Source organism: Triticum urartu, chromosome 3A (genome assembly GCF_056163025.1).
Source record: "Triticum urartu cultivar PI428250 chromosome 3A, HENAU_Tu73, whole genome shotgun sequence".
NCBI classification, from domain to species: domain Eukaryota; kingdom Viridiplantae; phylum Streptophyta; class Magnoliopsida; order Poales; family Poaceae; genus Triticum; species Triticum urartu.
The window spans coordinates 8,508,015-8,520,325 of record NC_141875.1 but is presented as its reverse complement, the minus strand read 5'-3'; the positions used below and the strand labels follow the sequence as shown (position 1 = coordinate 8,520,325).

Sequence of the window (12,311 nt, the reverse complement as noted above, 5' to 3'; positions counted from 1 at the left end):
ATATTTTATTTGTCAGGGAATTTCCAAGTAATTTCCTGAACTATATATACAAAGATAAGTTATTGATCATACTAGTGTCTGTCCGACTCCTCATCACTACGAACGCTTTTTCTTTTTGATGTGTTGGACACTAAGAATGTAGATTTTTTTTAAATATATTTTAGGGATAATACGAACGTTGAATTGGAGCCAACCGTACAATTTCTCGGACGAGCGGCGGTGCAAGAGAAGAGCCCAGCAATCTGGACTCCGCCCTTGGTTGTTTCATGGCCCATTTCATTAGAAAATCCCGGTTGCCAATCATTTTTGCAGGACAGCCCGACCCAAAAGTCCAACTCTGGCTTATCCACCAGACCACCAATCATTTTTCTCGAACAAAATGGAAAGACGGCGGCGAGCGATCCTCTAGTCGGCGGCCGGCGGCCAGCTGCCGGCGTGCTTCCGCGCCGTCGTCATCCATGCTCGCTTTCGGCCGTCGCACTCGCGCAACCACCGCTCGAATTCGCCGCCTCCCTCGCGTATCAGCGAAGCGCCTCCAATCCTCTGCTCTGGCGAGGGAGCTGTCTGCCATGCCATGCCATGGTGAGTAATCCCCTTGTATGCTCTCCCTTTGTTTTTGGTAGTTGTAACTGGTGCAGCGACATGATTAGTTACAGGATTCTCTTCTTTTTTTTTCTACAGTCGAATATAAGCAGGGGATCTGCGCATCTCTGTATCAGTTACAGGATCTCTGTATTGTGATTTGGAGAAGGAAATGGCTGCTACTGCTATCGGAATCACAGCAGGAAACACTAGTACTGATGTGGAATGCACTGTAGAAAATACTGAAGCCTGGAACCGCAGAATAAAGCTCCATGTGAGGAGCAATGCACTGCAGGAAGTACTCAAGTTGAAGATAAATCAGCGGAACATGACAACAATGTAAGCAACGAACCATTGTATTGTTAACTGTTATGCAGTCCAATTAAAATTAAATTTGATTCTCATATGGTCTTGCATATACCTAGTAGTACTATTATATTGCATGGCGACGGACGATTATTCATACAATCAGGTGCTAATAGTGGAAAGATGGAAATATACTGCATCCTTGTGCTATGCATTGCGGTGCAACACATGGACTAAGTGCATGTCTGCAATATGTACCAAATCATGGCAGCATGTTCTCGGTGCTTTATGTTCTAGGATGATTTTCAGACGATACAAAGGGCTTAGGGGGAATCTGCAGGTTGTGCAACCTCCCCGTTAACATGTTTACCACCTTTGTCATTGATGGCCGATTCTTCGGGTTCCACTGGATGCACCACAGGGCCACAACGGTCAGCTGCCTCATCTTTTCTTTGTCTTCTGCTGTCATTTCCAAAGTAAGCTCCCATTCATGCCCACTAATTACTCTCTCGTATACCCACTCCGGGAGATATACCTCGTCCTGGTACTCAACACTTGGGTCTGAGTTCCTCCGTCCGCTCACCATTTCCAACACCAGCATGCCGAAACTGTACACGTCTGACTTGTAAGACACCCCTCCAAAGTTTCGAGAGTATAGCTCTGGTGCAATGTATCCCATGGTGCCTCTTGCTGCAGTTAAGGTAACGATGCTCTGGTCCCTTGCACATAGCTTGGCAAGGCCAAAGTCTGAGATCTTCGGGTTGAAGTTGTAGTCCAGCAATATGTTGTGTGGCTTGATGTCAAAGTGGAGAATGCGCTGGTTGCACCCTTGATGAAGGTATTCCATTCCTCGGGCAATGCCTAAAGCAATATCTAGCATTTTGTTGGTTGCTAGGGGTTGTCGAGAAGTATTAGAAACTTGTGGAAATATGTATTTCTCCAGAGACTCGTTAGGCATGAATTCATAAATCAGAGCCCGTCTTCTTCCTTCGGAGCAAAAGCCCAAGAGACGGACGATATTTGCATGGTGGATCAGTCCAATGGTTGCAACTTCATTGATGAATTCCTCTCCCTCACCTGTAGAGCTCTCTAGCATCTTGACTGCCACAGGCACTCCATTTGGTAGCCCGCCTTTATATACGCTTCCAAATCCTCCTTGCCCTACCTTTTCCTTAAACCGTATTGCAATCTTTTTAACTTCAGAGAAAGTGTACCTTGTGGGTTTTGACGTGCCATATGTTTTGAGAAACATTTCGACCTTCAAATGTATCTCTTCATTATATCTTGTCTTCAATGAAAGATAAAGTGCAGTGGCCACTGTCAACAAAAGAACAACAATTGCGGCCACCGATGATGTTGCTGAATAAACAGAGAACAGGAAATAAGCATATTGATATGGTGATTGTCATAGGTATAAGAGAATGTAAGAGACTAATGACCAATTTGAAGAATTTTATGTATAATGTGGTTAGATTTGTTTCTTTCATGTTTTTCGTCATGTGAAGTGTAGAATGACATGGGTTGTAACTATACCTGCAATGACTTTGATATGCGAACCTGCAAATACAGAAGAGGAGAATCAGATATGGATAATAGTTTAGTGAACAAAAACAAAGGATACTTCTTGAATAAGTTGTCAATACATACATTTGACAAAATATTTTTGAAGGACTGTTGTCTACCCACAGCAATACACTGCTCCCTAGTGGGATACAATACAGTTTTACATTTTTGAGGCACATCTATACAATTATTTTGCCTTTTGTAAGAGATCATCAAATGTCGGACAGATTCATTCGTCATGGCATTTTGTTTTCGAAAATACAGCACAATTGTTTATCTTAATACTAAAAGTGAAGAGTTTGGTACAAACATGTTGTACATGTTGCTTTAATACTAAAACTTCTCAAGGTTCTACAATAGAATCAAATGCAACCAACAACTAGCTGTTCTAAATAGTAATTACCATCTAGAACTAGAAGTAACCTTTTTGTTCATGTATGTGTATTTGTCTATAGCTTATGTTTTGTGCTGATATTTTGTGCCGTTGCAGAGGACACAATTGCAGGTTGTGTTTTATTTGGTCCATTATGTAGCAATGTGGTATTATCTGTATAAGTAGACGGCGAGACAGTAGCATTTAAACATAATTTCTTTCAACTTAATTATCTCTATGAGATCTGTTTGTGATACGTTTGTGTCCCTCAATGTGATTGCTAAAGCTAGGCACTGAAATGATTTCTAATGATAGCGAATCTTTGTGGTTGATAAGGCTGGGTACTCAAACGATTTCCGGTGACAGCAAATCTTCATACACATCGAATTGTAGAATGAGTAAATTCAAAACTAAAGCTGCAGAACCAGTGTTAGTACAATTTTATTGTGCTTTTGGCCAGTTAGAAACATTACCATGATGCATGCAGAATGTTTGATTCCTTTGCAAGCTGAATGCACACTGTCCCCCTTGCCGTTCACATATTTGGCAAGCGATGCCGCCCGTGTCTACCTTAAACCTTGGATACGTCCATTCAAGCAGTATCTCTGCAAAACTAAGGGAACCGTTGAAGAATGGTCCGAAGGAAGTGGGTATCGAGACGACGCCATCTGAGCATGCCTTGCAGTCCAATGGAAGAACATAAATGAGTCGGGAAGCATCCACTAGGTATGAAAAGTGAGTTGTGTTGCTAAGGCAGGAGACTGGGCTAGCCACATCGATGAGCCTTGGCGTGAACTCTCTCGTACAACATATTAGGATGGCATCGTACTCAAAAAACATGTTCTGACATGGGCCCTGGTTCTCTGCATAGGCAGCATCAACCGGTATGCTTTTGGAGAAGAGTTTCTGGAGCAGACATGGAGATACAGAGTATACAAGCGGGGTGACATACATGCCACCACTGCTGTAATCTATGGCAGTCACCTTGCATCGGCCAAGGCCTGGGTGAGCTAGGATGGTGTCCTGGCCAGAGCATGCTAACTTTATGCATGGTGTACCGCATGATGATGATGTATTGCTGGATTCAAGTCGGAGAGGAAACCTGATTTCTGGCCCATGTTTGCTGCATTTTGATGGTGGACAGTAGCTGAAGAAATCTTTATCATCCCACGCTCTGGCCAATTCGGTTCCATGGTAGACAAGAGATAGCAGGATAGCAGCAACAAGGAATTTACCCATCTTGGTGTATATCTCTACCCAGAATCTAGAGGAAGAGGAATGGAGAAGAAAGCAAGCAATTATAAAAAAGTAGCACTAGCTTATTGATTAATCAGCTTCACATGTAGCAAGTCATTCTGTAATGCTCTGATATATAGTTGTACGCCTTAGTGCAGAGGAATTTCTTTCGACTAGTAGCTCTTCTGCCCTGCGTCAGGGGGCACTTGTGTGGAAACACTAGTGTACAGTCGTTGTCACCTATGGAAAATATGAACCCTTACCAAGTAAATGGGGCCAGAACATTAAGTAGGTCCTAATTAGAGGCACACCCGCCGTGCGGAAAGGGGCACTGTGGAAATCCTAATATAACTGTAATTGCCATCTCTGGGGAATATGAACTCTATATATTACCAGGTAGATAGAGCAGGGGAGAAAAAAAATCTTCCTTTCGTTCTCTACAAACTTGTTTTTCTTCTTATTATGGTGAATAGTATTCCCTCCTCAGGAAAAATAAGAGTAACCTGTACTCTTCTCAGTAACCACCAGGATATTGATCTGGGAAGCAACTATGGCTAACCCTGGTGCACTTTGTTGTTCCATTACCTTGCAAGCATTTACTTTCTTATCTTTGCTTGCAGCTGTGGTAGCAGATCTCCAGGGAGGTGACGGGTGCCCACATTTCTCGTGTGGACATCTCCGAAACATATCTTATCCATTCCGCCGTCGAGGTGATCCACCTGGATGCGGTTCTAAGTACTATGAACTGGAGTGCAGCGATAGCCATGCAAAAATCCGCATTGGCAATGCGGAGTACTATGTGGTTGGCATCAACTATAATGATTCATCCTTCTGGGCCATCGACACTATCTTTGATACGAAAAGAGGCTGCCTTCTTCCTTGCTACTCTTACCCGGAGGGGATGGTTGATTCACATGGCCTCGACATTTTGGAGGTTGAATTATTCCCTTGGGCATGCTTTGTTAATTGTTCGCGAGCCATAACGAAAAATAGTTGGTACAAGCCTGTTGCCTGCCTGAGTGCAAACAATTCATTTGTTTATGTCTGGGCTGGTTATTGTGACATCTTACATCTTGAGCATTCCTGTGGATACTTAGCCATGACACCTTTTGATGGTTCCTCAATCCTAGACAAACAGCTACAGAATGTGTCAATCCGAGACAAACAGCTACAGAATGTAAGTTACGCAGATATCATGCACTTGACAAGGAAGGGATTTCCTGTTAGCTTTCCTGTTGATGGTAGACTCGACAGGCTTTCGAAGATCATCAAAGAATGCCTGCACAATTCAACAAGGTGAGTCTGCCCTCTGACCTCTGGAGTGATGACGGGAACCATGTGGTTCTATTTCCTCTTGAATTCTGTTTATTTTATAATCGACTTAAAATTGCATCCTCTCTTAAATCATTTTTTTCAATGATGACTTGCAGCGATTTCAGGAAGCAAGTATCTCCTGCAAACATGATGAGTCAGATTCGTGCTTTCTTCTGGAGTGAGTTACAGTTCTTAAAATGCTTAAAAGGTTCTCATGCACTATCAACAACGCATATCATGTATGTGGAGGTTAGAGCCATAATATCCGCTATTGATATCCCCAAATTCCTTGTTGGTATGTGAGCATTGCCTTTTTTTAATCATCACAGCTATTATCTTGTACTCTCTCCGTTTCTTTTTACTATGCATATAAATTTATTTGAAGTCAAACTACACAAAGTTTGACCAAATTTATAACAAAAATACGAACATCTACAATACTAAAACTATATATAGTATGAAAATACATTTCAGGATCCATTTGATAATATTGATTTCATATCGTGAATGTTGATATGTTTTAATATAAAGTTAGTCAAACTTTACAAAGCTTGACTTTGACCAAATTTTATATGCAAACTAAAATGAAACAAAGGGAGTATACATGTTGTCTAACTTAAGGCACCCCTACTTGTTTGGGTAGTACTATGCAGGTTTGTGCTGGCGCCCCTGGCTGTATTGATCTTCCTTGCATACACGTATTGGAAAACAAGGATTACAATTGATGCAGTTGAGAAGTTTCTTCGGATGCAACAAATGATCGGGCCGATGAGATACGTCTACACCGACATCATTGCAATCACAGGCCACTTCAGAAACAAGCTAGGCCAAGGTGGCTATGGCTCTGTGTTCAAGGGCGTGCTACTGCCAGGCAATGTTCATGTTGCCATCAAGATGCTAGAGGGCAGCTCCAACTGCAATGGAGAAGACTTCATCAGTGAAGTCTCCACCATCGGCAGGATCCACCACATCAATGTGGTCCGTCTTGTGGGGTTCTGCTCAGATGAAATGAGAAGGGCGCTCGTCTACGAGTACATGCCTCGAGGTTCTCTTGACAAGTACATCTTCTCGGCCGAGAAGAGTTTTTCTTGGGACAAGCTCAATGAGATTGCTTTGGGCATTGCCCGAGGGATTGATTACTTGCATCGAGGTTGTGATATGCAGATTCTCCACTTTGACATCAAGCCGCACAACATCCTTCTAGACAGCAATTTTGTCCCAAAAGTTGCTGATTTCGGTCTCGCCAAACTGTACCCAAGGGACAAGAGTTTTGTGCCATCGAGAGCTCTACGGGGAACTGTTGGATACATAGCTCCTGAGATGATATCTCGGAGTTTTGGGGTCATATCGAGCAAGTCTGATGTTTACAGCTTTGGGATGCTGCTGTTGGAGATGGCTGGAGGAAGAAGGAACGCCGATCCGAATGCAGCGAACTCGAGCCAAGCATACTACCCGTCATGGGTGTATGATAGACTAACTGAACAAGAAGTGTGTGAGATATCTCCCGTTGCTGACATGCATGAGTTGGAGAGGAAGCTGTGTATCGTTGGACTATGGTGCATCCAGATGAAGTCTAATGACAGGCCGACGATGAGCGAGGTCATAGAGATGCTGGAAGGTGGCTTCGATGGCCTGCAGATGCCTTCCAGGCCATTCTTCTGCGACGAAGAGCACACCGCTGTTCCGGATTCTTACCCTTTGTTATCCGAGCTGACCGAGATCTCGGAGGAGGATGAGATCTCAGATTCTTATGTTTCCCGGGTCCTATGAACTTCTATGTGGAAACATGTAATAAAATCTAGCAGTTAAAGAGGATATATAACTCCAACTGCTTAATTGGTAGTAGAATCTAGAATGTAATCATCTTTCTGGAAGACACATATTATCCGAATATATGAATAACAACTTGTGAAAGCTGAAGTGTTATTTGCACTTGCTGTTAAAACATTGTTGGCATGAATACATGAAGGTTGACAGAATGTATTATGGTGATTCAGGCAGAGGCAAACCAAAACATGATGTAAGAAATGCAGAAAAATCCATTTTCGACAGCTGTTGGTGACGATATTTTTCTGTTGCCCCATCCTCTCCTGTCTAAACCCTTGTGTAGCCAAAACTTCTGTAAATGCAGAGAAATGTATAATGGTGTTTTGTAGGTCAAAACTTCTGTAGTAAGTGTGAACCATATCCCATTCTTTGTAAATGGTAGCCCCCAGTCTTTTGTATCGAAATTTCTGTAGTATGTTTCCTTCCTCCTGTAGCAAACTTACTCTTCTTGCTCTTGTCAGTGTATGGAGACGATGATGACCGCTAAGGGGAAGAATTCGTATCGACTGCGAATGCAACCTCCTACCGTGTTCACACTTTTTTCGAAGGCCAAGTTGTTACAACCATGAATGTGATTGTAGACATCTTGCCGTCCCAGTCCAGGTCAGTGTCTCATCAAGTAAATTGCTGCAAAAATTATGAGTCCTTTGGACCATTACAAATCAGTGGACAGCAGTAGCAACCTCAGCCTCAGGGTAAGAAATTGAGTTGTGGAATTTCAGTCAGAGTCGCAGTGCACTTACCTCTGGAATTTCAATGACCCGCAGTCCAGTGTCGCATATATGGAGTACTGGACAGCAGCAGCAACCTCACCGTCAGCTCAGGGCAAGAAAAATTAAGCCGATTTCTTGCTGTCACACGCATTCCGAATTAATCGGCGGTAATTTCAGCCGTATAAAAAACATTCAGATGACCTCAAAGTTCAACAGAAAACTACAAGCCAAGAATGAAACCTCCTGCATACGTGTTCCTGCGATTACGAGGGTGATTGTAGACTCGCTGCCACCCAGTCCCGCATCTTCAGCAGTAAACAGCCGCTGCGAGGACGACGAGTCCTCTGGCTCATATGAACCACTACAAATAACTGGACAGCAGCAGCAACCTCGCACCCAGGGCACCTCGCTCTCAGGGCAAGGAAAGTCCTGTCTCTGTCATTTAAATTTCTACAGCAATAATTTCAGACATGTAAATAACATTCAAATGACTTGGAAGTCCAGCAAAAAACTGCAAGCTAAGAGTGCGACCTCCTGCCGTATGTGTTCTTGCGATTAGGAGTACGACCGTACACTTGCTGCCATGTGTGTCCTGCATCTTAAGCAGAGAATCATGGATGTGATTATAGACTTGTTGCGGAAATTTCTGGCCCGGTATCATTACCATCAAGTAAACTGCTGCGAAAATGACGAGTCCTTCCATTACAAAATCAGTGGACATCCGTAGCAGCGTCAGTCTTAGGGTAAGTTCAAAAAGGGTTAAAAAATCAATCAAGTTTGGTCATAAGCGTTGCAGCAACATGGAATTTCAGTCAGAGTCAGAAATCAATCCAGCTGATATCAATTTCAGTCATAGCTCTCTAGGAATTCAGTGGACAGCAGTAACTACCAGTCAGTCTCAGGGGGCAATAAAATTCAGTCGTATAAAACTCGCTCGAGACGACTTGGAAGCCCAGCAGAGAACTGCAGCTAATAATCCAATTTCGAGTGCGACTGTAGACTCGTTGCTATCCAGACCCGCATCTTCAGCAGCCGCTGCCAGAACAACGGTCCTCTGGCTCATATGTACCACTACAAAATAACTGGACAGCAGCAGCAACCTCGCTCCCAGGGCAAATAAAGCCCCGTATCTCTCAAACAAATTTCTGCAACAATTATTTCAGACCTGTAAACATCGAAATAACTTCTAGACCGAGACAAAAACCATGCTTACAAGGGTTCGTTTTGGTCAAATGGGTGCAGATCTGATTTGATCTAGCATATAAACAGATCAAGAATTTCTAAAAAATCTAGAGCAACTTCCTGGCATTCAGTTAGCACAGCCATGCCAATTCTTCTCAGACAACGGCTGAATAGCACAGACAAACATACAAGTCTAGGATCAAGAGATGAGCTGCCAAGCACGCAGCATGTAGAAAAAAGCAAGACATGTAGAAAAAAGTATAGGCCGAAATTCCCCAGATTACGATAAGTTTTTTGCAGATAACATATAGACACCACCGACCACATTGATGCGATGCAATAGACTCGGTGACAACTAACAACTGCAGCAGCCATTCTTCACCAGGAGAAATCAAAAGTGTTAATCTACTAGTAACTCAATACTGATAAATATGAAATTTTACAATAGCACCTATGTAACATAGTGTATGAACAAGACAGTAAAAATAAGCAAGTGAAAAAAAAAGATAGTACAAACTCATGATGGGCTCAGCAAAATAAAAAAGAGCTCATAACCCCTAAAAAAAGAGGTATATCATAGTACTAGCTCCACCTCCCAGAACACCACCGACAACAAATGCCTTTTGACACATATTTGTTGGGTGGGGGAGTTGAATGATGAGAATGGTGATTATGCTAATAAAATTGGCTAGAAATACACTGGTTTCAACTTACAAAATATGAAACAACCAAATTACTAAGCACCTTCGCACGCATGGATTTATGCCAAACTTTCATATGCCGATAAACTTTGCCCAACAGGACCATGGTAGAGAGGAGGTGATATGACAACGCGTCGCTCGTTATGAGGATGATGGGGTTAGAGACATGCTAGATGATGTCTTTGCTGCACAGCCGACACCTCCGTCACATTCAGCGAATGAACCGGAGGAGCCGGAGGAAACCGCAAAGGCCTTTCTGGATATCTTGGCCTCGTCAAAGAAACCTCTTTATGAGGGTGCCAAGCTCTCTGTGCTGGATGCCATCTCGCAATTGATGGCAGTCAAGGCCGAGTACGGCTGTAGCCGAGGTTGCTTCGAAGCATTTCTAGGAGTATGGGCTAATAGCCTCCCTGAGGGCCATGAACTGCCGAAAACCATGTACGCTACGACGAAAATCATGAAGGCGCTCTCCAAGGATTATGAGAAAATACATGTTTGTCCAAAGAATTGCCTTTTTTTTAGGCATGAGTATGCGAATGACAACTACTGTAGGAAGTGTGGTTCCTCTCGGTATATTGAGGTGGTCGATGGCAGGGTTAGAAGCAGCAGCTAAAAATCCCTGTGAAGGTTGTTCAGTATCTTGATTTTATAAAAAGATTGCAGCGCCTTTTCATCACCGAGGAGTCTGCCAAAATGATTAAGTGGCACAAGGAAGGGAAAAGGTACTATCCAAATAAAATTGTACATCCATTAGAAGGTGAAGCATGAAAGTCATTCGATATAGAATACCCGGAGGAAGCAGCCAAGGCTGGGAATGTAAGAATTGTTATATCATGTGATGGGTTCAATCCATATTGTATGTCGATACAGCTGCTGGCCCGTGTTTGTTATTCCGCTCAATCTCCCTCCCGGCGCCATAATGCAACGCAAGACCATGTTCCTGTCGCTTACAATTTCAGGGCCTGAATATCCATGGAAGAATTTGAGTGTGTTTATGCAGCCGTCGGTGGATGATTTGCACCATTCTTGGTACTTCCCGAGGTTGACATACAACCGGCATCTGCAGAAAAATTTCTTGATGAAAGTTTGGCTACAGTATTACATGCATGACTTTCCCGGCTATGCCCTATTCTGCGGATGGTGTACAAGTGGGAAGATGCCTTGCCCAGTGTGCATGCAGGCTTGCGTTTCATTTGGCTGAAGAAGGGTGGCAAGTATGTTGCCTTTGACCTGAATCGACAGTTCCTCCCTCCAGACCATCCTGATAGGGAAGACAAGAAGAACTTCACAAAAGGCATAGTCGTCCATGAAGTAAACAAGATTCCAACGTTTTCTGGTGCGGATGTGCTTGCTCAGATGAAAGCTCTTAAGCCTGCCGGTGAAGGGAAAGGCAAAGCCAAAGCCAATGCCACAGGCGAAGACGGGGGCGAGGGCGAGGGCAAAGGAAAAGGGAAAGGAAAAAAATGTTTTGAGTTAGATTACAATAGTATGCTTAATCTGCTCTTCTGTTATTAATGTTCTTTTATGTATGCTTAATGTGCTCTTCTATTATTAATGTTCTTTTCTATATGCTTGTTTATTTGATATCCTTACTAATTGTTTATTCTCTTGTCAATGCAGGTTTGCTAATCATGGGCAAGTCCAGCGGCGCCTGTTTCCTCAACAAATTCAAATCACTTACTCGGAGTGGACGAGCCCACAAGGTCCCCCCTCCCCGGCTACGCGATGATGACACCTCATAGGGAGGTCGAGGGGTAGGGGGAGGAGACCCTAAAGGAGGAGGGGGTGGGGGAGAGCCCCTAGAGGAGGAGGAGGTGGGGGGAGAGGCACCCTGGTCAAAAAAACTCCGGGCCCTATCCGAAATAGGGGGGTCTTCTTCGATGCCCTCCTATACTGAGGCACCTTCTGAGTCTGAGGAGGAGGAGGAGTATGTTCCTGATGGTGAGGAGGAGGAGGGCGAGGAGGAGGAGGCCGAGGAGGAGGGGTGCGAGGAGGAGGAGGAGGAGGAGGGCAAGGAGGGTGGTGGAGGGGAGTTTGACCCCGAGTTGTGGGGTGACTTACCGTCGGGTGCTCCGAAGGGGTGGCTGCGTGGTATTGTCGGAGTACCTACACCACCTTCTATCGAGGCGCACAAGTGGCTCATTGAACCTGCGGGGATAGAGTAAGTGCCTCTCAATCATATTTTCAACACATGATAACATTTTCTTATTTTACACATGCCAATTCTTTGATTCTTTTGCGGGAACTGGATCCTTCACGGAAAGGGCCGTAAACTGAACGGCCTTATCACTGTCCTGTTGAAGGAGTTTTGGCCGGGCCTATTCTGCCCGCGGCTGGACAGGGACTCAGAGCTGTGGGTTTTGGCCACGGGTTGGGCCCACTACGAGGCTTCCAGCCACGCGGAGTACGGGACGGCCGCTAAGGTCGTGATCACCAAATTTTGGGTAAGTTCTCTTCTGAATCACTTGTCTTCAGTCTCGTTCATAGTTTATCATTGAATCACTCAACTCATGC

General features: G+C 44.0%; 2 protein-coding genes across 4 annotated transcripts; one reads left to right on the top strand and one right to left on the bottom strand.

The window, feature by feature from the left end:
- Positions 1 to 324: 324 nt before the first annotated feature.
- Positions 325 to 7,357, top strand: LOC125546495 (rust resistance kinase Lr10-like). 2 transcript variants are annotated; one of them, XM_087545905.1, is made up of 5 exons: positions 325 to 582; positions 682 to 921; positions 4,681 to 5,356; positions 5,491 to 5,669; positions 6,018 to 7,357. In XM_087545905.1, the coding sequence occupies exons 3-5, from the start codon at positions 4,962 to 4,964 to the stop codon at positions 7,142 to 7,144; spliced, it is 1,701 nt and encodes a 566-aa protein (XP_087402031.1). In that variant the 5' UTR covers positions 325 to 582; positions 682 to 921; positions 4,681 to 4,961; the 3' UTR covers positions 7,145 to 7,357. The 2 variants fall into 2 exon arrangements, with proteins under 2 accessions (XP_087402031.1, XP_087402030.1); XM_087545904.1 differs by lacking the exons at positions 325 to 582; positions 682 to 921 and having other exon boundaries at positions 4,461 to 5,356.
- LOC147977702 (rust resistance kinase Lr10-like) lies at positions 928 to 4,210 on the bottom strand. Of its 2 annotated transcripts, XM_087545907.1 has the most exons (4): positions 3,927 to 4,087; positions 3,298 to 3,502; positions 2,422 to 2,445; positions 928 to 2,247 (listed from the first exon to the last, which is right to left on the bottom strand). In XM_087545907.1, the coding sequence occupies exons 1-4, from the start codon at positions 3,951 to 3,953 to the stop codon at positions 1,175 to 1,177; spliced, it is 1,329 nt and encodes a 442-aa protein (XP_087402033.1). In that variant the 5' UTR covers positions 3,954 to 4,087; the 3' UTR covers positions 928 to 1,174. The 2 variants fall into 2 exon arrangements, with proteins under 2 accessions (XP_087402033.1, XP_087402032.1); XM_087545906.1 differs by having other exon boundaries at positions 3,298 to 4,210.
- Positions 7,358 to 12,311: the final 4,954 nt, after the last annotated feature.

Excerpts from the sequence above, each read along its gene's own strand:
- LOC147977702 (XM_087545906.1), bottom strand. The coding sequence starts at position 4,063 with ATGGGTAAATTCCTTGTTGCTGCTATCCTGCTATCTCTTGTCTACCAT. Across the intron at positions 2,446-3,297 it reads AACATTCTGCATGCATCATG|GTTCGCATATCAAAGTCATT; the intron begins GTAATGTTTCTA and ends CTGTATTTGCAG. Across the intron at positions 2,248-2,421 it reads GCATATCAAAGTCATTGCAG|CAACATCATCGGTGGCCGCA; the intron begins GTATAGTTACAA and ends CTGTTTATTCAG.
- LOC125546495 (XM_087545904.1), top strand. The coding sequence starts at position 4,611 with ATGGCTAACCCTGGTGCACTTTGTTGTTCCATTACCTTGCAAGCATTT. Across the intron at positions 5,357-5,490 it reads TGCCTGCACAATTCAACAAG|CGATTTCAGGAAGCAAGTAT; the intron begins GTGAGTCTGCCC and ends GATGACTTGCAG. Across the intron at positions 5,670-6,017 it reads TATCCCCAAATTCCTTGTTG|TACTATGCAGGTTTGTGCTG; the intron begins GTATGTGAGCAT and ends TTGTTTGGGTAG.